This window comes from Sylvia atricapilla, chromosome 6 (genome assembly GCF_009819655.1).
Source record: "Sylvia atricapilla isolate bSylAtr1 chromosome 6, bSylAtr1.pri, whole genome shotgun sequence".
Taxonomy (NCBI): Eukaryota; Metazoa; Chordata; class Aves; order Passeriformes; family Sylviidae; genus Sylvia; species Sylvia atricapilla.
The window spans coordinates 39,641,515-39,669,138 of record NC_089145.1 but is presented as its reverse complement, the minus strand read 5'-3'; the positions used below and the strand labels follow the sequence as shown (position 1 = coordinate 39,669,138).

At 43.0% G+C, this 27,624-nt stretch overlaps 3 protein-coding genes across 5 annotated transcripts in view; 1 reads left to right on the top strand and 2 right to left on the bottom strand.

The window, feature by feature from the left end:
* The window catches only part of SLC38A6 (solute carrier family 38 member 6), a 38,135-nt gene extending 23,057 nt beyond the window's left edge, over positions 1-15,078 (bottom strand). The window contains exons 1-5 of the mRNA XM_066321620.1: positions 14,932-15,078; positions 14,249-14,370; positions 13,504-13,577; positions 9,351-9,403; positions 6,418-6,457 (exon numbers count right to left, since the gene is read on the bottom strand). Coding sequence (XP_066177717.1) covers positions 6,418-6,457; positions 9,351-9,403; positions 13,504-13,577; positions 14,249-14,370; positions 14,932-15,078 — 436 coding nt within the window. The remainder of the gene's footprint in view (positions 1-6,417; positions 6,458-9,350; positions 9,404-13,503; positions 13,578-14,248; positions 14,371-14,931) is intronic.
* Positions 15,079-15,236: 158 nt separating this feature from the next.
* Positions 15,237-21,350, top strand: TRMT5 (tRNA methyltransferase 5). Of its 3 annotated transcripts, none has more exons than XM_066321614.1 (5): positions 15,237-15,309; positions 16,843-17,492; positions 17,801-17,925; positions 19,385-20,039; positions 21,070-21,350. In XM_066321614.1, exons 1-5 carry the CDS (start codon positions 15,305-15,307, stop codon positions 21,132-21,134), a joined length of 1,500 nt encoding a protein of 499 aa, XP_066177711.1. In that variant the 5' UTR covers positions 15,237-15,304; the 3' UTR covers positions 21,135-21,350. The 3 variants fall into 3 exon arrangements, with proteins under 3 accessions (XP_066177711.1, XP_066177709.1, XP_066177710.1); XM_066321612.1 differs by lacking the exon at positions 15,237-15,309 and adding an exon at positions 15,386-15,685; XM_066321613.1 differs by lacking the exon at positions 15,237-15,309 and adding an exon at positions 15,694-15,873.
* Positions 21,351-23,302: 1,952 nt separating this feature from the next.
* MNAT1 (MNAT1 component of CDK activating kinase) overlaps positions 23,303-27,624 on the bottom strand; it is a 116,919-nt gene continuing 112,597 nt past the window's right edge. The window contains exon 8 of the mRNA XM_066321621.1: positions 23,303-24,491. Within this exon, the coding sequence (XP_066177718.1) occupies positions 24,371-24,491 (121 nt within the window). The 3' untranslated portion in view covers positions 23,303-24,370. The remainder of the gene's footprint in view (positions 24,492-27,624) is intronic.

The window sequence follows — 27,624 nt, the reverse complement described above, 5'->3', positions numbered from 1 at the left end:
CAGCACTGAGGGACACAGGTTTCCTGCAGAACAAACCCTGTGCAATGGCCTAGTCTGAGGCTGCAGCAACTGCGGGATGCCACAAGAGCTGAACTAGAACTACACGAGCAATCTTCACTTCCTAATTTTCAGCTTCTGGACTTGCACGTATTATGTCAGTTTTAGGTAATCTTCAGTATACTCCAAGAGCTACTTGGTGGAGAACAGTTCGGAACTTCTCAACAGGCCTTGACACACCAGAAATCATAATTATGTCATTAGTTTGTTACTCTGTAAACTTACACTGTGTTGAAAGCAGTAAGAAATATTGCTCTTAAAATACCTATCACTTTGTCATGATCTGAAACCTTGGTAAAAGTTCTTTGACAGAAAAAGCAAAAATTTCATTAAAATAAAAAATAGAGTAATTGCTTTACACTTCCATTACTAGAGCCTGCAGTGCCAGCATGAGCTGGGACTCTATAAATACACACAGCATGCATACATTATTCAGAATGTCTGTGCTGTGCTACCAATACTGCTTAACACTGAGCATTTGTGCCCCTATCTGAAAAAAACAGCTGCTAGACTAGAGAAAAGGTTGCTTTATAAATACTTCTCAAACTACCTCTTCTGAGGTAGCCCAAACTTAAAATATGTGGGTTAGCAGAAAAAAGTATAACTTTTTCTTATTATCCTACCCAAAAAGAGATCAAGTTCTGAAGTCCACAACAAGGATGTCAAAGAATGTACAATAAACTGATAAGTAAACATAGAATTTATGCTGATAAATCCCTTCAATTCATTTCATTGAAGGGACTGACTCTTCTGAGGAAAAAAAGCTTTTCCTCATCTACTACTATAGATGATTGTATTAGAGCCCTCTAAAGATATCTTACATTTTTGGCACTGTGCAAAGATGGAAGCAAGCTCCCCTCCAAACTTCCTACAGGAGAAGAGAGGGCGGGTACTGGTTTTAGTATTTCCTCTTAGTGGAAGCATAAAAAAAGAACGTTGGGATAAGTTATCTGCTTTTAAATGCAGATGTAGAATGGAGTGTGTGACAGAAGACGTAATCCTTGTTCATATGGAGAAATTCCAAGAAAACTGAAACAGTTTCTTTGCTTGTCTTCCTACTATGAAGACTCATCCTGATGAATTTCTGCTCTCCTGCTTCCATTTCCTTCTACCTTTAGCTTTTATCTGAATTAGTCTGGAAAGTACCTAAGCAAGCTTAAAAAACAAACAAAAAAAATCTTCTTATTCTACACAGAACACACAGGCAGATTTCTTCTGGTAAAACTTCATTAGTTTAATTATATATGTACATTTATGCTAAAATAATAGAAAAGTTTCCTACATAGCTCATCATATATTCCACTCTGTAGTACAGCTGCAGGTTGGGATTATTGTTGTTTTGGGGTTTTATTGTATTATTTAAAGCAAGCTTAATATTCTTTACAATATCAAACCTTCCAAGAACCATTCACTGCAATAGGAAAACACAGGAACATGGGTCATCAATTGTTAAATTAGTACAGGAGCTGACAAACCTGCCCTTAATTAAGGCAGCTCTGCACTGGAAATCCTCACTTTGAATCAGTCAGGATAATTAGGCTTTCCGCTCAAAAGCAAACCGCGCTGTGAAAACAAACATTCAAGTTTGTTTGAAAACAGAATTCAATTTCCCATACTTAAAGGAAGCTCAGCAATTTCTTAAGGTATTAAGGATGTAGGTCTCAGCACATAACAAGCCGTATTTTATTTTATTCTTTCATGACTTGCACGATTTATTAATTTTCAAAATTTCTGGAATATTGTTCTCACTGATTATCAAGGTTATTCCCATCTAGCCACTCAGTCTGAAAAAAGTTGCTTTACTTAAGTTTGCAATAATTTTTGTGAACATGTTTAGAACTAAACTGCAGAACGGATGTACTTGGTGGGGGGAGGAAAAAAAAGGAAAAACAAAAAAGAAAATTATTTGCAATTTAAAAAATGTCCAATCAGCTTGATAAAAGAGGGGGGGTTTTTTTGGCTCTGCACAGCACCTCTAAGCAGGCACTCACAGGAACCACATACATATACATATATATATACACACATTTTATTTTTTTTTTACGTGGGGGGAGGTAAGTTAAATATTTCACTGTTGACCTCAGAAAAAACAAAGGGGAGGGGATGTGGAATAGAGCAGGAGAAGCTGGAGGTTCCCGAGGCGCCGGGCTGCCCGCAGCTCTCCCGGGAACTGGCCCAGGCCAGCAGAGGGTGGTGCTGCTTTTTTTAAATATCTGCTTTGCACAGCGGCAACGCCTCTCAGTTGATTCCGGGAAGCTTGAAAAATACGAACCAGGCGATGGTAAATACATATTTAGGGTGTCTTACAGTCCCAGCAGGGTCTCTGTGTATTGTCTGTCACCTTGACTGTGTTAACAGCCCATAAAACCTACAGAGCAGCATCACCCATAGGAATGAATCCTGTCGCTTCCAGTCGCTGCCTGCAGCATTCAGGCAGTGCCGAGGATAAAAATAATCGCTCCAGGGATACAGAAGGAGCTTTTTTTCCTCATTACTGATTCTCATAAAGAACAAAAGTGTGTTCCTTTGAGGACACGTTATCTCCAGAATACGGAAACAAAAAATCAAAAAGTTATAGAAACTACACCGAATTAAACTATATTCATACGAGAAAACAAACAATTCTTTGTAAAATTAAGACAGCTGTCTGGAAAGTTTAGTTCTAAAAAATGACTGCAATGGCAAGCTGGGTATAAGCCAAGGCAGGTTGTCTGAAGTAATTTTAAAAAAATATATATATATTGCAAAAATCCTCACAGAGACCACCTAAGCTACAGCGTGGTACTGCAGGTTCTACTGCAGCACTTAATCCCACAGCTAATAAATTTTAAATGATTAAACTCCTGTTCTCAGCAGTTTGGGCTGATGTTTGTGTGCACCACAGCCACCTGGCCCTCGGGGCTCAGCCACATCTCAGGCAGCAGTGACCTTCAGCCGATGGCAGCCCCAGCCCTGGGAAGCACGCTGGAGAACTCCACATGCTTCCTGCTAGACCTCAGTGCTGGGATTTGTTAGTGTTGGCAATGGGCTGAGAGATGCTCTTGTGCAATACTTTATTGTGTTTGTCTCCATTTTTCCACCAGCCTCGCTGAAAATCAGCCCTTCTCTAACTTTATTAGGAGTCCTAAAGGTTTTCTCTTGGGTACACAGCTGTGGACTGGCCTCCTTTTCAGTCACATCCACAGAAAGGACAATTCTAGAAGGAGAAGTTGCTGTCCTCCTTCAGAAAGCACCTAGGAAGCTGACAAAACTTCCCTGGTTAGGGGAGAGGGAAGGCTGTTTGATTCCCAGCCACAGCTTTGGCCCACTGTGCCTCATCCATCACTTCCTAGAAGCACAACACCATTAAACAATAGCAGGGAATCCATCCAACTCCAGCTGCTCCTGGAAAGGACTGGCATGAAGAGCCAGCAGGGCCACGGAACTCTACATTTCTGACAGCAGCCTCCCTCTCTCCTGGTGTGCCTCCAGGCCTGCAACTCCTCAAGGGCTCTCTCCCTTCTTTGAGGGCCCCTGACACAATCTGGGACCCTTCAAGCTCCTCTTCTTCACAGCAGGGGAGAAATGGACATTGGGAAGATCACTCCAGAGAAAGATGTGTGTGATAGGACAGGGTTGGGAGGAGCAGATGAACAAACCTGAACATCCTGGGAAGGGCAATTTGACTGTTCCCTTTTCCATGTGCTCTTTGCACCCACACACACCAACCAGCCATGTCAGGAACAAGGCAGTTCACATGAAACCAAGCAGTGGTTGTGTACATTAAAGGGCTGCTGGATTGGACCAAAAACCTGAGAAGTGGGATGTAAAACTTAGTAGCACTGGCCATCTCATTCAACCTTTCATTTTGCCTCATTAACAAATAGCTACATGGCCAGAACAAGAACATACTCATTATAAGGAAAGCAAGACAAATGGTCTCGAAGTTTAGTCATTAAGCTCTACATATTCTATAAAGTCTTTTGAGTTATGGTATTAAAATGACTGTAATTTACATTTGGATATTGAAAAGTTAACTCAGTACCCCACTGCATCCTTAGTTAACCTTGCCACTTCATTGGATTTTGGTATTTGATTTGTGTTACATGGATTAATTAAATGCCTTCCAAGGGACAACTAAAAGTCTGCAGGAAAAGATGAATACTCATGTTAGAGATGCATGTTAAAACTCCAAACAATGTACTTAAAATAATTTTTTTTAACCTTAATTTGACCAATCCGTGGTTTCCTGCAGATGTAAAAAAAGTTTATTTTTTTTCCTTGGGCATCCTGGTAGTAGAAAAAGTCAATTCCCTTATCTACACAAATCCCTAAGTGTATGCAATTACAATGTCAAATTCAAATTTACACATTAAGCTTTCTTTCAAAAAAACCACAAAGATAAATTAGAAAGCGTAACTATTAAAATGATTACTAAAATGCTCTCTCCATCACAAATTAATGTAAATCATTTCTGCACTTAGACTATTTTTAGAAGGGATCAGAACAAACTTTAAAAAAAGCCCAGACTAGATGCAGATAGTGACAATAACCCTTGTAAAGCTGCTTAATCACAAGCCATCTTTCATTATCTCATGCTCTCTAATCACTTCTGAAATAAGATACCATATGATGCAACCCAGGTCTGATTATGGAAGAGGTAACACAAAACAATTTTATTTTTAGCCTTCCCCTGAAATCAAAGATGTTGACAGAGTCTGGATGTCTGCCCAACACGCACCACGTTCCTGATTCCTTCAGCCAGACAGAAAAACAGAAAGAGGGGAACACTCCAAACCGGCCCATCAGGCAGAGCCCAGGTTTTACACTTAATCCCAGCATGGATCCCACGCAAGACAAACTACACTCCACAGGTTTCCCATGTAAAAGCTGCAGAAGGACTAGAAAAACAAGAAAAACTCTTTTCTTTCCATGCATCTCTTTAAGAGTCAAGGCTGTGTGAGAAGTGAACTCTTCATATCTTTTTTTTTTTTTTTTGGAGCCTGTCAGCCTGCAGTACAGTCACCTTCAGAGCTGGTTCCCGACAAAGGGAACTTGCACTGCAGCATCCAGCATGCACTGGTTTGGGGCTCTGGAGTTAGTGAGATCAATTTTATTAAGAATGGCACAGAGGAGGTTATGAACTGCAATGAGGAAGAAATGGGAGTCATATTTCCTTTGACAAGAGAGCTCTTGTACATGATCCCAGATTCTCCAGAACCTGCTCTGTGTATCCTTCCTTCTCTTGTACTGTTTATTTAGAGGTCCACTCAAATGGGAAAGGAAATTAAAAGATTTGTTCATTGCTACAGAACATCCTCTAAAACCTGTATGAATAAATAGTCCCTAATCTTGGAATTGCTATGGTCACTCCTGCCTAAAATTAATGCTTGGATTTTTATAGCCATTTCATTAGGGAAGCTTTTATCCTATTGGAACTTTTAATATAAGAAAATATTCCAAGTTTATCATGAAAGCACAGATACTTTGTCTAGTTCTAGGTGTTTACACAGTGACAAAACCCAGCAATCATTGAATTCTCTGGACTTGACAGGTAATCTTAAAGGAAAGAACAACAGCACTGGAATGCTGTTTCCTTCTGTTGATGTATGTGAACATGGTATCTGCTTGGTGATTCCCTCATTTAAAAGAAAGCATCCAAAACATTTATGACAAAAGAAAAATTAAAATTGTTCTATTAGAACAATTTTAATTCTTCAAATTGTTCTGTCTACTTTCAGAAAATTTCTAAATACTTAGTGACTGTCAAGTATGTGAGCATACTTGAGTAAGAGTTCAAGTACAAACCCAGGGAGTGTTATTTTGTTATGCCATGTACCAAGGAAGACAAAATACGAACAGTGGAAGTGGACAGCCCACATGATGTAAGTCAGGAAGATAAACAACTCTCCCAAAAAACACAAGTTATTGAGCTAAAAAAGAAAGCTCCCATTAATGCAGAACATATGAAACATCATAGCTAAGTAAACATCCACTTGCTGCACAAATCACTAAAATGCATAAGCAGGTTCCAACAGCGAAACCCAAAACACATGATCTGATAAAAGGCAGCTACCAGATACAGATGTACAGAACAGCAGAGAGGAGATGCTGCTGCTTCCTGAGCCCCTGTCAGTGAGCAGCGCAGCTCCAAGGGATGTGCTCCACATACTGGGATGCAGCAACAGGCAGAGAATCCAACCCCCAGCGTTCCCCCATCTATCCCACAACTACAGCCTTCTGCTTAGCACCATCACAAAAGCCTCCCTTAAGTTTTCTGTCCTTTTAATAAGTTTTTTAAAACATTAATTATTGCCTTTGGTGCTCATGGAGCTTTGAAGCCTGTCACACAGTTAATATTGAGCAGATGAAGTCTCTTACCTCCAATATTCTGGATAATTATTGTAGTTGCAACAAGGACCTATAAAAAAATTGATTTCTTTAGAAAGGGTAAGGATAACCAAAATCATATGTCTATGGCAAGCATAAACCACATGTGTGTTATCTTAAACACACCAGATGTAGCAGTGATAACAAGTCCTGAAAGGAAGGGAATCTTCTCCTTAGTGAGGAGTTTAACACATGGAAACCAGCACAATCTTAAACAAACATGGAAGGAAAAATTCTTCCTGAAAATATCACACTTTTATTTTGAGACAAAGCAAGAGTAATTATACAGTGAAGTCTGTTGTGAAGAAGAAAACATAAAACTGAAAACATAAGTGCATTATGACTGATATCCGGTGAATACAAATGAAAATTATCACTTATCTCTGAAAAAACAGACAGCAGAGATTTGTACAAGCTCAAGGGTACCTCCTTACTCCTGAATATTTTTCACTGTCAGGAATGTCCTTGTTTTTTTTAACTTGTAAACCAGATAAATTTTTCCTTAGCACTTGTGATTTTTCATACTGGACTGATATGGAAGCAAAAATGATCACAGGCTAATTAAAAGCTTGTATGAATCAAAAAAATTTCATTTCCAACTGAAAAAAAAAAAACCCTCAAAGTGGCCACAAAGTTTTCCCAATGTTTTCTCTTGAGTTTAGCTCTAAACTACCATGATCATCAGCTTCAGTTTCTTCCTACCCACTGCTCTTCTTGATACAGGACATTTCCTAAATGAGTGTTGCCATTAAGACAACTTGGAAAAAAATTAAGGTACAGTAATGAGAAGAAGTACCAATCTGTTTTTTTGAAAAAAGTAATTTCAGATTTAAAATCAATTCAAAGTCAGTTCAAAACTCACCAAGGAAAGAAAGAAAAAAAAATGATATCTTGGAATTTGCCATAGATGGAAACAAATAGTTCAGACTTTTGGAAAGGGAGAATCAGCAATCTTCCAACAGCAGAATATTTCCATTCTTACAAATCTCAGAAAAATACATTTGAAAGGAAATCACCAGGTTGAGCAATTGCTCTACTTCAAGAGTAGTTAACCAGTAGTTTACTCAAACTACGATGCCAGTTCAGGCAAGGTTCTACACTGGCCTGGCAGTATCACCCCCTGTGTGTGAGGGAGAGGCAAGTAGTGCTGCAGAAAAAAAAGAGCAAAAAAAACCCCAAGTCATCTGTGCCTGACTGAAGTGAGAAGTGTTCAGGGGCAGATGAGAATTCAGAATGGTTGTGGTGAAGTAGAAAAGCCTAAAAATCAACAAGATCAGTTGAAAGTAAGGCATTCAGACCTTAGAAAAATGACCAAAGAGTTACTGGATGGCAAAGAGAAAACACTATGAGATAATACAATCAGAAGCAACTAAAACTGTCTTGCAGGCAAGTTTTAAGAAAAGTGTATAAATGTCAAAGATGCTTCAAGTGACAAAGACAACTGTTCCAGAAAACATCAGTTCACCAGGAAAGCTTGGTGAACTTTGATTCTTTTATTGAAAAAACAGCTTCCCAACACAAAAATATTTCAGTGCTCTCCATGCACACTGAACATAAAATGCCAGATAATTTTCAGCACAGATTACTTAAACTGCAAATTATGAAACAGTATATTATGAAGAATTAAAAAAAATACACATGTTGACTATGATGGGAAGCTGTGAAATCTCCTTCACTTAAGCTTTTAAATAACAGATTAGACAAGCATCTGCCAAGAATGGTTTATGTATGTTCAGCCATGCTTCAGGGCAAACACAGAGTAAGTCACATTTTAGTTTCTTGAGCTCTGCATTTCTGTGACTTTTTCAGGTAATGGCTCATGGTTAATGTGTACAGAACAGCTCCTGTAATAAAATAACTGTGTCTTATGCCTTGCTATTATCAATGTTTATCATCTCTTGAGGTTGATCACTCCTTAATTTGATCAATAAATATTGATCCTCAGGCTACACTCATCTGCTTATTACTGCTAATGGAAGCCTTACAAACACTTGATAGCTCAGATTTAATTCTCACTGACATTTAGATATGTGAAAGCAGCCTCTAATAAGCTGAACTAATTTTAAAAATTTTGCATTTATCAGTAAAACATTAAAATCACACTTGTGTGTGGTTAAAACCTGTTTTCAGTAAGGTGTGACTGGAACACAGAGCACAGAATTCATAACACTAAATGTGCAGTATTCACAAGCAGTATTTCCTGTGCACCCACTGTTACTGCATAATATCACTATTAGGAAAAAGAGATTCAGAACACTCTACAAAATAATAACAGCTAACATTTTGATGAGTCTTATATCAGAAATGGTTAAGTTTGATGGAGATTTTGTTCAGTTGCTTGTGTTTGTAGGTTTGGTTTTTTAGGGGTTTTGTGGGGGTTTTTTTAATCATGAGATAAGACTAGTAAGAAACATTCATGTGAAGGGCTTATTAAACAAAAGGAAACAAATAACATGCATTATATGTACTTTTAGTTGTTCCTACTGTAGAAATGACATGAAAAGCCATCCCTTACCTTAGACCCATATTAAATGCTGAAACACCAAAAGCAAATCCACCATTTACCTGTCTCTTAACACTTCTACAACACAGGCAAGTCTGTATCAAATCTGAACCACGAGCCAACCTGACAACAGTGAGCCAGTGAGCAGATCTGTACAGAGAACTAAAAGTGAACACTCTGACAGGAAAGCAGCACAAAATCCTGCATTTAAGGAGTGTAAATTTAACTGAAGTTGGGCTTCCACAGAGCAGACATGTGAACTGAAGCCAAGTGAAAAGTTTCAGGCTGTAATTGATTTTTCAGCACACTACAGTGTCAGTAATATCCTACTTTTATCATTTATGTCTCTTTACTATGCAAACAATTGCATATCAGAAGCACAAAACCATGAAGAAAAACAGAGGTAAAAATGAATACTCACCCTTCCAGCTGATCCAAAAGCAAACAGGCCAAGGTCTTCATAAGAAGTGACAGCTGTTGTTAAGGGAATAAAAGAAAAGAGCTGAAGTATCTCTAAACTGAAAAGCTTGAAAGCTCTATTTTGGCCCTTTTCCCCCGTTTTTTAATTTAATAAAACTCAGAATTAAAAGAATATTGCATACTATTTTTTTTACTTACAAAATAGCTTTTATACACACCTGTACTCCTGCTACAAAATACAGCTCTATGCTCAAACATTCAGAGACTTCAGAAACTCAATTTAGCATTTGCAGTTGCGATATTCAAAATGTAATATTAGTACATTGATGGCAAATTGCCTTCTCCCAAAGATTTTCTTTGTGCGTGAAGAACTGTGAAATTAGCATTAGCAATTAGATATAAGATATTTCCATATTTTATTTCTTAAAATGGCAGGGTTTTTAAATTAGGATGACAACAGAGGATACATTTTCCTCATTCTACAAATATAAACATCACCATCTTTCCAGCTTTTAAGAACCAGGCCTTATCTATTTTCAGGAGAGCTGAAGGTAAACACCTTCTTTGGTTAAAATCTATTATTTAAAAACCCAAAAGAAAACCCAAAGCAAAAACAAAAATCCTGCCCTTACCTGCACCCAACTTACATAATTACATTAAAACAGCCTGTGGTTTCCTGTATAATTTTCCTGGGTTTTAGCTGAAGCTCACTTCTCTTATTGCTGGTAACTCAAAGCAATCCCTTCTCAGAGAGAAGGAAGTTGTACTAAAGCCTTTCATTGTTACTCTGTATTTTGTTATTAGAAACTCAAGCAGTATCAAAAAGATGAAAAGTTTTCTGAGAAACTCCATTCACTTTCTTGGCATGTAATAAAACAGCTGTGAATGCCTCAGAGGGTAAAATTAATCTCAAACCCACATAATTCTCTTGTCAGGACACTCGGTTTGTCTTCCCTGGTTCTGTTTGGTACTGCTCCTGCCCCTGTCACATCTTAATTGAGGGCGCAGCTGCGAAAGCTGAGCTCTTCACACCTGAGTGGAGCCCCATTGTCTGCAGTAAATGACACAAGACCTGGGGGACACAGGGACCTCACAGGGATCAGATGACAGGACTCATCTCAGACTTGCCCACGCTCAGGTTTTATTTCACTGAAGTTCTGCACAAAATCAGATCACTGCCCCAGAGGGGGAAAGAGCAAAACAAAAACAAACGAAAACCAAACCAAACAAAACTTCATCAATTTTCTCATCTGACTTTGTCACGGGCAATGTTTCCCATTCTGCTCTACTACAGACACCAGCACACTATGAAAAGGGCAAATGAAATGACAATATAAATGAAATTACAAAATTACGTGAGCCAGAGTCAATGCTCAGCATAAACCTGGACTATCTCCAACAGATATAATTAAACAAAAAACATATGTTACTAGATTTTACCCTGAGTTTTTCCTAATTTCCATTTATTAAATAGATGATCACAAGGAAAAGAAAAAGCGTTTTAGATAGACATCTTCATTGCCATTAAAAAACAAATCAGTAAAATAGTAAACATATTTAAGAGCAAGTTGTTTTTACCATGTGGTAATAAATATACAGCAGACACGTGTGAGGAGTTATCAGTAAAGAGAACAAACTTTTCCACACAATTCCAAAGGAGCAATATGAAACCTGAAAGTATTTTCTGTAGTGCAGTTTCTGTGATCAGTTTAGTCCTGTGAACACTGGGAAGCCCTATTACTTGATCACACTACTTCTGTAATTTAAAGAAAACGTGGAATAAAATATTTAGTCAATTTACATAAAGATAAATAAGTTCTGCCTGATTAGATTAATTTTTATCGTGTTATTACCACTCCATGGAAATTATCCCTCTAAATGTGAAGAGGCAAGTATAGTACCAGCAATATTTGTGACTAACTCCTAAAATGAAAAGAAAAAAACAGCTACAAAACTTCCAAGTGCATCCCACTCAAATTCCCAATTCCTCTGCTGCACAGAGTAAGCTTAGCCTTTATCAGCCCCGAACAACACAGGTCATGCTGAATTAACACCAGGACAAGCGCTGACTCCACTAATCTCAACTCAACACTTGACACTTGGGAATTTATTTTTTTTTGCTAAGCCTTTTGGTCTACACAAATCACTTGATTTTGTCAAAGTCCAGACCAACATAAATGAGTAACTGAAGACACTTTCTTATTTTTGAACTGCAACTAAAATGCCTGTGCTTAATAAATCCTGGCCTTTGTTTAAAACGGAATTAGTATTAGTGCTTTCTTTTCAGAAGGTGTTTTATAGGTCATCTCCTTCCCAAATAATAGTTTACAAGCACTTTCTACAGTTCCTCTTCACCACCCTTTGAATTTTTCTAGCTTGGTTTTAATATAAAACCACTAAAATTTTCGTCCAAATTTTTTTCCCATGGATTAACTTTAATATTGAAACACTGTTTACAAAATAATATAGATTTTTAAAAGGAAAAGTTTAATTACCTACTTTGGAATCAAACGCATACAGAGATTTTACTTTGTCAAAGGACAACAGGTTATATTTCCCACTTTTTAAAGACAGTGCTCCAAGGAAAATCTTGGAATGCTATCAAACATTTAATTACTTCAATACCTGACAGGAATTACAGGAAATATAATCTCAAATCTTATTTTAAAAACTCAAAACACAAAAGGTCATAAATCCAGCAAAGTTATCCAGACATAGTTCTGGTGCAAGTCCTACCTGCCAGCATTAGGTGATAACAATTATTAGTTTCAGACAAGAGAAATTCTTCATCCTGACACTTCAGCTGTATGCATTTCAAAAATGCTTTCCTGGGGTGGACTGTTGCCTTTGGACAAGAACTGAGGAGTTAAACCTTTCTTGCATATCAGGTCTCTGAGTTCAGAACATCTAAACTCTTCTTACTTCAATAAACTTAAATCCTTAGTTCTCCCTCCCAACATAATTATTTTGCAAGAATCTCTTTATTTTTTTACTAGACAACAGCTTATTATTTAATGCCCATAAAATAGAGAAGTTTTTAGCCTGAAATAAGAGATTAAAAAGGGCATTAAAATTACCTCAAGTCTCCCCTTTTTTTGTTTCTCATGTACCTCTCTAGCTGCATGCTTCAGGTTCTGATTCCTTTCTAATAAGCAGCACTCCAAAAGGAGAAAAAAAAAACAACCAAAAACCAAAGACTTAATCCCAAAACATCAAGCAGCCAACAATCCCAACCATAAAAGTAACCCTACCTCTGAGAGGTGTTTTTTAAGAATGGATGAAGATCGCCCAACAGGTGGGGACAGGAGCAGCAGATCTAAGAAGAATCAGGAAGCAATCATCTGAGAGACCAAAGGCAGCTAAAGAAAACAAAGCCAAGGAGGAAAGAAGCAGAAGCTTTCTCCCACCACCTCTGAAAAGAGAGGAAAACAGATGAGAGGGAAACAATAAGCAGGGAGACTTCCTGCTGTAACATGATCTCTGTGTAGGGAAGTCAAGGAACCACTCAGTTGTTTCAGCAGAAATTAAAAGAAGCAGGAATTAAAACATGAGCAGATTTGACTGCAGGTATTAGAATGGACTGTTTGAACTGTCTCAAAGCAATGCAGTTTCCAAGGACTGCAACAGCAACTTCTTATTCAGCATCAAAAATGCTCTACAAGCTGCATCTATAAAGCACTGCAAGAATAATTATAATCCAATATGACTGAAAAACTTGAAAGGTATCAATTTCAAGCCATGGACAAAAACATATATGTACTACTCCTAGGAGAATGAAAAGCTGCTATTTTATTGCTCTTAAGCATTCACTGAAAGCAAAAACACACACTAAATTAGTGAGGTTCAGCCAGGACCAAAATAACTTTGCTGCAGAAACAGAGGACCTCTCTGGAAAGTTAAGAGGCATTTGGAAAAAAAAAAATCAAAAATTTAGAAACCAGTCAGTTTGGCATTGGCTTTGCATAAAAAGACTCAAACCCCTGTTTTTAAATGGCAGATACTAATAGTTAAAAACATTAAATATCTCAAGGTCAGTCAATCAGACACCCTTGTGAACATGCTGTTAACTGCAATTTTTATACTTTATCATGTCTCTGTGATAAAACTGAGGAAATATTTCAGAGCTCACTGTTAGATAAATCCTTGTCACTTACCAGTCTGAGTGCACATACTGAGCAGAAGAAACACAGAGTAAGAAGCAAGGCACGCAACAATCAGCAGCAAGATACTAAAAACCACAAAATATTCACAATTAAGCACTTTTACAGCACAATGCACTTTCGAGCTTTAAAAATGCTACTCTTGCAAAAACTAAGCTACAAGATTTCCTCATTTTATGGCTTGTGTCTGCTGACTGGTTCACGTGGCCTCTGACCTTCCCAATACTTGCAAAGTTGCCATTTGTGTTTCTGTGTGCACATATACACAAACACACATCCCCCAGTGAAGTGAGACCACTGCTTAGGAGATGGTCAAAGTGACAATCCCAGTGACTTTGGCCCCCTTACCTACAGGTTAGCATTTGTAACAAGCAAAAGTGCAAACAAAAGCACTAGCTGATTCACAGTTTTCAGCCACATATCCATCATATTCCACAAGGCCCATTCCTGGAACTAAAGGAGACCACAGTTTTGAAAGGAAAATATCAATCCATCAGGAATAATGGCCAATAAATTGCCACCCTGTGGCAATTTATTGCAACATCTGGGTAGGGCTTATGTTAGGCCAGATCTGAATGACTAAATCAAAATGGGGAAGATCTTAATCTTCAATTCTGAAAGGCACAAGCTATTTATTTCTTACTCAGATTTGTACAGAAGTCTCAGTAATCAAGTTTTGTTCAATTTAAACCTATGAGAGGAGTTTAAAAATGACTATATGTAAAAACTGAAAACTTACCTAAACCCCATGATCCCTGTGTTGGCCATGGCATAGGATAAGCCAAGTATCCCACTGCCCATGATTGCATTCATTAAGTTAAACACTGAGAAAGCAAAGGAAGAACCACGACTTGAAGAACTCTGTGAAAAGGACAAAAAAAAAAAAAAAAAAAAAAAAAAAAAAAAAAAAAAAAAAAAAAGTACAATTAGTGGAAGAGGTGCTTTGATCTTTCCTAAACTGAAATTCAAGAGGGGGGCAAGAGTCAACTTTTCTTTCTTTAACCTAAAAATTTCACTTCTCATTCCAAAAGAACGCAAATGCTCGCGCACACGCGATGCCGGCCCGTAAGCATCTCCGGACGCCCTCAACCTTCGAGCGAGCGCGGCGACAGCGGAGCGCAGAACGACACAGCGAGACGGACTCGCAGCGGGCTCTGCCTGCGCGACCGCCACCGGGCCGGGGGCACACGGCACCACTGCCAAGCGCCCAGCAAGCAGGGAGCGGAAGGGATCGGGAGCAGCGATGGGACCAGAAGCTCATCTCCCCCCTCGCCGTGATTACCCGTCCCGGTGCTGTCACCCGGGGCCGCCCCGCACGGCCCCGGTCCCGCCCGTCCTTTGAACCCGCGCTCCCCGCGCTTCTCCTCAGCACCCAGCGCAGCCCCCTCGGGGCGCTCCCTCCCCGCCGCCCCTCACACGCACGCTGCCCGGCGGCGGCGGCAGCAGCGGGGCGGTCTCCCCGTCCTCCTCCTCCTCGTCCTCTTCCCGCCGCTCGCGGGTGGACAGGTACCATCCGCGGGCGGGCAGGGGCCACACCCGCCCGGACCCCCAAGGCGGCGCCGCCGCCATCGCCCCGCGCCCGCCGAGCGCCGCCGAGGGGAGCGCCGGGGGCGGGGCCAGCCGGGGGCGGGGTCAATACGGGGGCGTGTCAGCACCGAGGGGCGGGGCCGTTCCACCCCGTGCCCGCCCCGCTGCGGGGACTGGGGGCGGGGCGTTGTGGGCGTGGTCACCGCCCCGGCCCCGCCCACCCCGGCGCAGCGGCGATGACGCGCGCGCGCGGCGCGCGGGGCCCGGCATGAGGTGAGGGCGGGGGCGGGGGGAGCTGAGCGCGGGGAGGGAATTCCCTGAGGGGCGAGAACGGGATAAACCGGGACCGTGGTGGTGAGGGAAAGGATGGTGACTCTCCGTAGGCGCCTTGGGAAGGTGGCGGCACTGGCCTCCAGCCAGACCCCGCGTTGCGGGCGGCTTTATCTTGTGGGTTTTATGCAGTACCGCGAGGCGACAGGATGAGAGGACGTGGCCTCGGGTTGCGCCGTGGGAAGCTTAGTTTGGACATTAGGAGGAATTTCGTCACAGAAAGGGTGATCAGACATTGGAACGATGTCCAGCAAAGTGGTGGAGTCACTGTCCTGGAGGTGTTTGGGAAAGATTGGGCGAGGCGCCCCGTGCCGCGGTGGTGGGTGTTGGGTCACAGCTCCACTCGATGATCCCACAAGTCTTTTCCAGCCAGTTCAATTCTCTGACTCTGAGAACCACGCCACCCGTTTCCACCCCCAGGAAAAGCACGGGGATGCTCAGGCCTCTGGATGAGGGATTTCTCCTGTGCAGCAGACGTGAGGAATGCAGTGTGTCTTCCTGCAGGAGGTGTGCTCTGCCAAATCCCTGGCTTAGGGCAGTGGGCTGCCTGGGAGATGTAAAGAGTCCCGGCGAGGAGCTGGGATTTGGGTGTAGGACCAGCTTTGGCAGGGTTTGGGCACAGCAGGTTTGTGAGGGAGAGAGAGCACACAGGCTGTGTTACCCTGGAGAGGGGTACGGCTGAGGGAGGCAGACAAGAAAGCCCATTTCCTTGCAGAGCCTCTCTCTCAAAACAGGCTTTTAAAAAAGTCAGGAGAAATGCCAGCCTCCAGCACCACCTAAACCATTGGTTCCTGCCTTGGAGCAGCCAGTGCCAAGGCAGAAAACTGAGCCCGTTTGGTTTGTCTCTAGTGGAGGAAACCATTTAGAGAAGTGTAAAGCTGTTTTGCAAGTTCCCAGCCCATGGATGAACTGGGGCTCAGTGGCAGGAACATTACTGATGCTTCTCTGGACCTTATGGGGGACATTGCAATTAATTAATGAGCTTTCTGGCATGCACCTCATGGAGCAAAGATCTTACAGAGCATGGAACCGCTGGGGCATGGGAGGCAGAAATCACCAAAGAGTGATCATGACCACTGTTGCTAGTAACTTTTTTCTAGTAACCACTGCTTGGTAAATAATTTTACCAGACACAGGAGGGATCCAACAGGAGTAGGATCAAGACAGTAGAAGTCTTTCCATTTGGCTTACTGAGATTAATATCACATTTATGGGAACAAAGAGAGGTCATTGTTTTTTGGCAGGAGGGATTAGCTCACCGCTTGAAGTCAGTTAACGTTTGAGTCTGAAAGTACATTTGCAAAATAACAGAAATTTGCAGCATATATTTCATAATAAAGAGCTTTACTAAAGTATTGTGGATTGTTTGGTACAGATGGAAATTCTGGTTTAAAAGAACAGCAAATCCATGTGATTTGCAGCCTTTTAAATGGAATGATTACATAATGTCTATAAAATGAGTAATTTCTCTTCTAGGACTTTGTGGAGATTGGGATACTGTGCCAGACTACTGAAAACTAATCATTTTAGGACAGCTGCATCAAATACATCATTTCCAGCAGTTTGGATGCTGTTGGCACAACATTCTGGCAGAATACCTGGGCTCTTTGTAGTAGTTAAAAAAAACACTTACTTCACAATGCCTGAAACTGTGGAGGATAAAACTAATCCAGAACTGTATGTGCCACATCCTGGAGTGCGTGGGATGACACTGCTCAACAGAGAGGCTTTCAAAAGGACAGTGGTTGTTCCAGCTCTTAAAGTCAAGAAGGAAATTGTGCACAGTGTGCTGAAGTCCCTAAAACAATCGGTGCTGCAGCGTCCCGGCCTCAAGCGGGTGGTGGAGGATCCAGAGGATGAGGACAGTAGATTTGTTATCCTGGATCCTCATAAAGTACCAGAATTCTCATTAGGAGAGTCAGAGCAACAGGTCCTGAAACAGCTCAGTGTCCACCCTGAGGTGTCCAAGTACCAGCTGGAGCTGACCTATGAGAATTTCAAGTCGGAGGAGATCCTGCGAGCTGTCCTTCCCGAAGGTCAGGATGTCACCTCTGGGTTCAGCCGTGTTGGCCACATTGCTCATTTGAATCTCAGGGATCACCAGCTGCCCTACAGACACTTGATTGGTAGGTGAAACAGCTCCTCTCAGGAAGGTATTTGTGTCATCTGTATGTTGTTAAAAAGTCACTGTAGTGCGGAGTACAGTTCTCTCCTCTCACAGTGTGGTGCTCTCACTGCACTGAGCCCTGGGCCAGGGTGAAGTATGTGCCTTGGAAAGGTCACAGCTGCAGCCCTGAGTCATTAGAGGGATGTTGTTCAAACACACACTTACTTTTGTTAATTTAGCTGTAAACAGCAGGTTTGTTGTGGCTGTTGTAGAACATTAAAAGGTCCTGGTCTCTTAACCATAATTATCTCTCACCCTCTCTTTCAGGCCAAGTTATAATGGACAAGAATCCAGGAATCACCTGTGTAGTGAATAAAACCAATATTATTGACAGCACATACAGGAATTTTGAAATGGAAGTGCTTGCTGGAGAGAACAACCTGGTGACCAAGGTACAGGCCTTTTCCCCCTGGTATTTTAAATTTAATGTGCTAAAGCCCAAAGGCATCTTCTGGAGAGATGGGATGCAGGGGTGCTGCTGAGTCTCTTCCTTTGCACAGTGCCCTTCCTGACACCTGTCTGAGCTTAAGGGTTGGCTGCTATTTGTGCATTCCTTTGTCCTGATCTGCCAAGGGCAAACTCAGCTGTAGGGATCAGGAAGGCCTGTATTCTTCCATTCTTCCAAGCCTAGATTTAATGATGTGGATTTGATCTAATTAAATCCAGTTTCCTAATTTCACCAAGCCTTGTACGGTGGCTGGTACAGAAATTTCAATCTCACCAGCTTTGCAGCTTAGCCAACATTTTGCCTTTGCCTTTTTCCTCTCCTGTCAGCAGCAAGACAAACCTCCTGTCTCCTCTGCTCTGACATTTGTCAGGTGTGATCACTGTGTAACTGCCAAGTGTTCTTCACATAGGCTTTCTTGTCTGTAGCTGGAAACTTGGCCACCGCTTCCACAAAAATATTTTCTCTTATCTGTTAGCAGCTTTATACTTTCAAAGGAGAAAACATGAGATTACCAAATAAAAGGTTGAATGGCTTGGTGGAACATCCTGTTCCTGCAGAGGGAAGGCTGTTGGATTGTCAAGGCAGCAGTGGCAATTGATTATTATTATTATTATTATTATAATTATGCAGATGGTGTCACCACACACCTGGCACACCATGGAGCTGCATCTAGAGACACTTCAGGGTGTTTCTTGCTGGGAAAGTGGTGATATGGATCCCAGGTTACTGTACCTTGGAATCAAACAATTCCACATGCTGGAGCAAAGAGAGTATTACCTTGCATCCCATTCTCGTCTGCATAAATACTGTTCCTTTTCAGGTCTGTTCTTAAGATGGCCATCCCAAAGCTTGGGTTTGGATCCATTTCTAGACTGTGTCACCCTGGGAGATGAAATACGGTATTTTTTTTCAAGCTGCAGAACTGGCTCCCAGTGGCTTTGAATTTGGCTGACGGTTCCTGTTCTTGGGCCTATCATTCTCAGACAGTTATTTACTGTGTGCACTCCACAAAGGAGGGCTTGAGGCATCTTTCCAAGGTCTGCTTTCAATAAAGGAGTTGTCAGCCAGCCACAAAGCTCTTGAAACATCCTCAGGTTTTTTTAGGGTCATTTTAAGTTGCTGCTTTATTTCCACCTGGTGATTGAGACCTGCATAAAGCCAGCCATTGGGATTGACACTGGGGACAAGGCTGTTGTTGATCTGTTGTTTAAGGATCTGTTTATTTGACTGCTTAGTTGATCTGTTTATTTAAGATTCACGTGTGCTACCAGTGGGACAATGCTGACATACATGTTACCTTTCAATAAGGCACCTTGTTTTTTCATTTTCTTAATTAGTGATAATGCTTAAAATCTGCCTGGCATTTCAACACAGGGGCTTAAGCAAATGTTTTGGACTTGCAGGTCAAAGAAAACAACATTTCCTATGAGCTGGACTTTTCCAAAGTGTACTGGAACCCACGGCTGTCCACAGAGCACGGCCGCATCGTGGGGCTGCTGAAGGCCGGCGACGTTCTCTTCGACGTCTTCGCCGGGGTCGGGCCTTTCGCCATCCCGGCAGCCAAGAGGAAGTGCCGAGTGTTTGCCAACGACCTCAACCCCGAGTCCTACTCCTGGCTCCTGCACAACTGCAAGCTCAACAAAGTGGACACCAAGGTAAAGGCGTTCAACATGGACGGCAGGGACTTCCTGCGGGGGCCCGTGAGGGAAGAGCTCAGCAGAGAGCTCCCGCTCCTGAAGGAGGATCAGAAAACCGCTTTCCACATAGTGATGAATTTGCCAGCTCTGGCTGTGGAGTTTCTGGATGTTTTCAGGCATCTCTTGGTCGGGGAGCCCTGCAGCCCTGCTGGCCTTCCCACTGTGCACTGCTATGGGTTCTCCAAACACAGCGACCCAGCCAGAGACATCCAGGAGCGAGCGGAAGCTATGCTGGGAACCTCCTTGGCTGGACGCTGCTCCGCTTTCCTGGTCAGGAACGTGGCGCCCAACAAGGAGATGCTGTGCCTCAGCTTCCAGATCCCAGCAGATGTGCTCTACAAGAGGCCCTGCCCTGAGGAAGGTAAGGAGCAAACCTGGCGTTGGCATTTCAGGCTGGTCCCACCTGGTCAGCCCCATGGGCCACTGCAGGCGTGTGACAGGGGTGTGGATGTGGCGCTGAGCATGGCGGTGGCTGGCAGGACAGAGCGCCTGCACGTGTGCAGCAGCTGCAGGGCTTCCTTGCTTTGGTAACAGCAGCCTGCTCCTCTGATCCCAGCATGAGCCTCCCCAGAAAAATGGTGGACTGGACAGGATCACCCCACAGGCCATAAACCAGACCTTTATGCCTCAGGTTGTGCACTGGGGGAGGATGGGGACTCAGTGATCCCTGTGGGCCCTTCCAGTGCAGGATATTCAGTGGCTGTGTGATCTAATGCCAAGCACACATCTCTGTTAGCTCAGCCCCTCAGAACTGGAGCTCTGTTTTTGCCCAGATCAGTGCACTTCCAAGGGACTGGTCGCAGCTCTGACCTTCTCCTTATGCTCACACAGACTCAGTGAGGTCTGGAGTCACCACATCAGCAGAATCAGGTTCTGTACCTGATTCAATTTAATTGAGACATAGATACCCTTAGAGATCTTTAGTGCTGAATTTGGTTGCTTGGGGTGGGGGGGCGTTGTTTATAATTGTTCATTTGTTCTTAAAGAAACAGTTTCTTGTAGAAACTGGTTGGTTTCATTGATCTTAGGCTTTGCACTACATGACAAAGGGAGCAGAGGGAGGCTATCAGTCTGAAGTTATATGACCTAGAGGAAAGGAGGTTTTTATACAGCTTTAATGCCATGAATCTTACATTTATGATGTTGTTGGGTAGCACTGAGATGTTGGTGAAAATGTAGCTCCATACAGGTTTTTTTTAAAGTCTTTTTCAGCATTCAGTAAAGACCCCCATTATTGCTCTAAGAGTTTTCATTTGTAACTGTTAATCTTGATTTTAATTCTCATCTTCCTGTTAAATCCCTTAACAGAGCTCCCTGTTCCAGAGCTTGTGGTTAGGTCAGTCTGTCTACTGTACATTAAATAATAATTTACTTTTTCTAACCTCTTCCAGCAAAACCAGCCTCGAAACGTCTTTGTACCAGCCAAGATTCTTCAGAAGAGAAGGTACTGAGTTGAAGACCAGAGCTGTGGTGACTACCTTAGTTTGTGTAAAGGATATTTGGAGTGTCTCTGTTTTACCCCTTGAGTTATAAGGAGCAGACCTGTGTTCCCATCGAGTTGCAGCTTTCCTTTGGGAGCCTTGCTTCCTTCAGTCATCTTTTCTTCTCGTTGTGGGATCAATTAAAATTGTTGTTACTACAAAAAATTAAAACTTTATTCTTTTATAATAAATGTGTTTTGGTACTTCCCTGCTTTCTATTGTTTCATCCCTGTGCTAACTCAGTGGCAAGGCCTGGGGTGGTTTTCTGCTGTAGCATTTTGATAATGTGCAAGTTGTGGGGAGAACAGATTTTTATGTCTTGTCAGGTCTAGGAAGGGGACTTATGTAACCCCTGCCCCGGATTCTCCCTGACGAATGTTTTGGTTTCAGAATATTGGATTATGGTTAGCAGATGCACAAACAGCTCTTGTGTAAACAAGGTAACCTTTCAAAAGCTTAACCTGAGATACCAGAAGGGCCAAATAGCCCAGTATCCTGAGGTTTTGAGTAAAAAATGCATTTTAACACCAAGATTTAGTTTGGGATTAGTTGACTCCTAACTTTGTGTTTGCCCATGGTTAGAGCCAGAAAGAGTTTAATGTTTTTTGCACATTTGCAGATGAAGTTTATGCTTGCATTGCAGTTCCAGGCTGAAACCAGCACCTGAAAAACGGTTCTGTCCTCCTGAAACCATGTCCTCCCGTGGCTTTTGTGCCTCTGCCCTCTCCCAGCTCTCCCCACCTCTGCCTGCTCCCCTGCTGCAGTCCCTGGATGATCTTTCTGGCTGGCTGCTCATATTCTGTAGGGATTTGAAAAGCCTCTGCCTTTGATTTCCTTTTCTTACCCTTCCAAACTATTGTTGGGCAATGTCAACCACAAATAGTTTATTTGGCCAGAGAACTCGGCTCGCCCTCTCAGTTTCAGATATTTTCCTTCAGCCCAAGCTCCGAGCTCACGCCCAGCAACCAGATGTCTGTCACCCTCCTGGCCCAGCTGCTGTGGCTCCAGCCCCGAGCCTGCAGCCCGCTGCATTTTTGGTTCTCGCCCAAACACCACCAAAGGCCACGGATTTGTTTTGCTGGTGGCTCCGTGTGACGGCCTTTCCTTCCCTCGGCTGCGCAGCCAGTGTTTGGAGCGAGCCCTCAGGAGCGAGTTCCTGCAGGAGCACATTTATCCATCCCCAGGGAGGCCATCCTGACTCACCCAGGAATCCTGAGTCCCCCCCCTGGCCTGCACTGAGCCCAGCCCTCCTGCTCAGGCCTTTAATCCCTGCAGCTCCAGCCTGGAGTGCTCTCCTCCCAGGCACTGCTCTGCTGGGCTCTGCCTCAGCCTTGCTGCTGCTCCACTGCCTGTCCCATTTCCTGACACCTCTGCTGCCCTCCATAAACATCTGAATGTTTCTCTGGAGCCCCCCACAAACACTGCCAGAGCAGTAGGGCCTCCAGCACTCTGGAATGGTGCAGCCAGCCTGGGATCACTGCCTGACACAGACTGGGGGTCCCTGGGACTGCACATTGCTTCATGGCCCAAATTTAGGGCTTGGCATCACTGACTAACAGAAACCAGGCTTTGATCACCATTGCTGGGTCAAGCCTGGAAAATACCTAACTCTGATTTTCACTAAAGTCCCAGGACAGGGAAGGATCTGAACTGGTGTAAGTTTTTTTTCCCTTAAGGACTGAATGCCAGCATTATTCCAGCAGCATAACTTCAGTTTAGATTCCAGTCTAGCAGATTTATCACTTCATAACCTGGGGTTTTTCAGCTTTCTGTGCAGTTGCCAGTTCTGTGTACAAGAAATGACATCATAAATAATAGCCAAGCTATGCACAAGTTAATGAGTGTATTGAAATTATAAATATTAATATGCATATGCAGTTCTCCATTCACTAGGGCATGACCTATGGCTTTACAAAGTGAATATAAAGAGATTATTGGTGAGGTGCATCTTTGCCAGTCTGGGTGAGCCTGGGAGAGGGGAGAGAGGAGAGGAGGGAAGGATCTGATCTCTTCCTTACCTCTGCCTTCTGTAACATTCCTTGTCAGCAGCTGTTCTGGGCACAACCAAGGGGACTTCAAAGGGCAAATGGAAATTTTGCTATCCCCCTCCATTTTCTTTAATAAGAAAACACCAAGTCTGGAATAGATCTCATTCTTCTCTTTATTACATCATAGAAAAAAATACATCCATCTAGTGCGCTCCTCAGAGCAGGATTCAACAGCTGTGAGCAGGTGGCCTATAAAACATGGTCCAAGGTGGTTGTCCTGAGCAGCTTCCCATCTCCTGCAGTGGTCAACATTCCACTACAAGGAGCAGGCAAGGAATACAAAAAGGATCACATCAGGTGGCAGGGATCATCCCCAAAGCCAAAGGGATGTACCCACCTAAAGAAGCTCCTGAGTTTATGACAGAAAATGTTGCAAATGGAGATAAACAGGAAAAAGCAACAATACAAAAGCAAAACAAACAAACCAACCTCAAAAGGGAACCCCAGAGTTTTGACTACTTCAGTGACTTCATCTTGTATTGAGGTTTCTTAGATTGCCTCTAGAGCACATCAGCTGAAAGACACTGAGCTAAAGATTTGTTTTCCAAGCAAAGGTAAGAACCAAGTGACACAGAGAAAGGATCCCACACAAGAGTTGTGTCAGCATATTTCCAGAGTTTCTCATCTCATCCAGCTGGCAGGAGGAAAAACCCACTTGTCTAAACTGGGGAAACTAGTTTTATGGGAAGAAAACATAGGCTTGAATATTGACACTAAATGTTATAATCAAAATGGCATTTAAATGCTTGTGCAAATAAAACCCTGCAATAAGAGTAAAACCACAAACTTTAATGAAGTCTGGCTTTATTTAAAAAAAATTTACAAGTGTATTTCTTTAAGCCTCAAACGTACACGGCTGAGTTATTCACATCTTCCATTAGATGTGGCTTTATTGCTTCAGCCTCCCTCAGCAAAGTGCCATATGACTAACGAGTTTCCCCCTCCACAAGAATGTATCTACCATTTCACAAAGCTCTGGTGCAGACGGGGTTTGTTTTTTCCCTTTAACACTTCGAGGCAGCTGGTTTTGCAGCAGAGGGGTGCACGGAGCAGCGAGTGCAGCCCAGCCCACGCAGACAGCACCGATCCTGCCCCACCTTCGCTGGCTTGGGTCGCTCTTTGCCCCGCTGGGTGTCCCTTGAGCACAGGCTGGGGCTCCCTGGCTAACTGGGGTGCCAGAAGAGCCCACTGAATGCGTCCTGCAGGGCCCGGTGACAAGCCAGGGAGGACGTGTAGCCCCCAGCCAGGTCCTGCGGAGTGGCAGCTCGAACGTGGGTGAGGTACCTGCAGCAGAAAGTGGTGTTATTTCAGAGCACAGCAAACATATCCAACAGCCCTGTAATTCACAACACAGCGAGGTTGAGGCTGCTTTTTAGGAAAAAGCAAAGAGATGGAGCTGCCCACTGCCCACTGGACACATCAGGATAAAATTTCCATGAGTTAAAGCAATGATGCACCTTCAGCCAGGCTGCCCCAGCCAGCACTCTGGTGGCACAGGGTTAAGGCACCCAGGTGTTGTTTGTGTTCTCTGTGCTCGCTCTGGGGGTGGTTCATGTCCCCACTCCCACAGGTCTTGCCAAGACAAGGACACCATCAGAAGCTTTCCTGCACTCCCACAGGAGCAGGAGTGTTTCAGCTCTGCCACTTAATGACAGACGTTCCCCCAGGCTGACTGTGCCAGTTGCTCCAATGACCACAGGGCTGAGCTTCCCTTGCCTGTTACCTGTGCCTGGAGCCCAGTGACCCTGGGAATTAGATCTGTGGGAGGCCACCATCATTTTGGCTAAAGAAGATTCTAAATTTCCCCATTAATTAAGCATCATCACCCATTTTCAGAGCCATCTAATTCTAGCCCAAATCTCCCAGAGTGTTGAGTTGACATGGAAACACAAACACGCTGCCTCCGCTGGCACTGCTGCTTCTGGCTCCCCTTGGCTCCTTCCAAGGGCTCCACCCCAGCCACACACACCGAGACCTCCTGTTAAAGGATGGCTTCATCCCACACCGTAACCCCACAGCTCCTGCACCCCATGAGACAAGTACAAGACAGATTCTCCACTAGTTTTGCACCAAAACCCCATCAGACAGATCCACAGCCCAGCAGGACCAGCACAAGAACAATCTCCTATCCTGACCACCAGACACAAGCCACAGGGGCTGCGCTTGGGCCGCTGTTTTGATTCCTCACTTGGTACATGCTGCTCTTGGGAAGGTTGACTCACTCCACCTCTGGCTTGGCAATCCAAGCATAAACTTGCAAAACGCACACAGCCTTTTATAATGTTATCCTGAGAAACCTAAAACAGCTGCACTTTTGGCAGGAAAATATAGGACCACCAGTAAAATATCCAAAACAGTTGCATCTTTTAATTTATGACTGTACACTGTTTCCATAAAGAGTACATAAAACAGGTCAGATTTTATAGGTAAGACATAATAAAGAGTCATACCAATTGATGCCATAAAAGCATAGAAAAAGAGATTACTGAGAAATGATTAATTACAGTTTTAAAAACTGTATTTCTTGCACCTAATAACCACAATGCACAGAAATGAGCAATGTTTCTGAGGGATTCGTGGTGAGATGCTGAAGCTGAGACTGAATTTACCTCCTGTGACTGAGCTGAGGTGTTTTGTATCAAGCTGTGACAGAATTTGGCCCTCACTGCCAGACACTGGTTCCCATCAGCACAGACACAGGCAGGAGAGCACAAAATAATAATAAACCCTTTTAGTAGTGCTCAGTCCAAAAGAATCTACAAAACACAGCAACAAAGCTGATCCCATCTCTTAATTTGCATGGAGAGATGGTCTGCAGAGAGCTCCTGGTTTGTGGTACAAGACATTTTATGGGCTTTATTTTTTTTTTACATTCTTGTTACTTGTCCTTTAGTATTTTAAGAGGAAGATCTCATCCTTCCCCAAAGACTTTTAAAACTGCTGCGGGAAACAGGAGCTCCTTTCCCCAGCCAGGAATGATGGGCACTGACAACAACAAATAATTTCCTTCAAAATGCTGGTGTGAAACTACCTCTACCCTCCAAACCAGAGAGTCTTATAAAAATCAGTTCTCATCTTGCATTTCACTTCTATCATATTTATTCCATTGCACAACTTCATTTTCCCTTCATGCATGAAACAGTCCAGTGAAAACAGGATTATTTTCGATTTCAATATTAACAAAGGTTGCTTGTGTCTTTCTCATTACTTTTCTTATCTCCTCTTGCTTATATATAACTGAAAGGAGAAAAACAGAGTCTATTGTTTCCCTTTTTCTAGGACATCTGAAATTGGAGCTTTAGTTTCATAAGACAACCTGACTTCCAGCTACTGCAGCACTTGCAGTTAATTGGGAGGTGATCTCTGAAGCAACACAAAATCATTGCCAAAAAGGCTCCCATCGACTTTTACTGCACAACCTGCCCAAATTCTCCTTACTCCTGTGCAACAAGCCCAGCCCGCTGCTGGCTGTCAAGTGAGGTCTTTATTTTCTTGTTAAGTATCTGAACTTACTGCTCTTGACCCATTTAATTACTGTGGTACACCAGGCAATTGCAAAGAATCTGCCACACTGAAGCCACACAATGAGAAGCGAATGTTTTTTGCCGGCTTTTTCCACACCGGCCCCCATCTGTGCTGCCTGATTCCAGCCATCCCCTCCACAGGAGAATCTCTCTGAACTGCATCCCTGGGGTTTCTGGCAGAGGTCAGCACATCTTTTCATGTACACCTTTGCAACAGCAGCAGGAAGAAGCTCTTGCCAAGTTTTTATTTCTAAAAAGCCAAGCTCCGTTAGGTCTTGGGACCTGGAGGTAATTGCTCTCACTAGTTAGCAAATTCCAGCACACTGGGTCTGTTTTTCATAGGTTTATTTTAAGTACCTGTAAATCTTATAAGCAGAAACCAGGAAAAAGAGGTTTGCTTTTTCTGGTGCACAGTTTTTTAATGTAACCTGTTTTTACTGAGGGCAGACTAAACTCTAAACTCTGAAGTTAAAAAAAGCCTGCACTATTATTTTTGAGCGGGGCTAAAGGGCTGTGTGTTCCCTGGCCCACCATTTCACACTTCCCATTCCCAGCAATGCCTATGCTCTGCTTCAGGCTCTGCCCAAACAAGCCCCCTTTCCTTGGCTGCAGCCTTTGGATGTTGATCTTCTTCATTAGCCTTTCACATGAATTAATATAGGTCCTAGTTTGTTCTTCATGAGCCTTGGGAGGCTCATTCCTGACCTTCGGTTTCTCATCCCCATGGAGAGGGTGGGAGAAAAATAACAACACCCCCCCGCTCCTGTTTTCAAGGAAAGAGGTATAATTCACACTCGGTGTGGAGGCTCAGAATCAAGCTGGTTGTTCCTGGGAGGCAGTTTTCTTCGTTTTCTCTCTTCCCAAGGCTGTGTCACAACCACTTCACCAGGAGA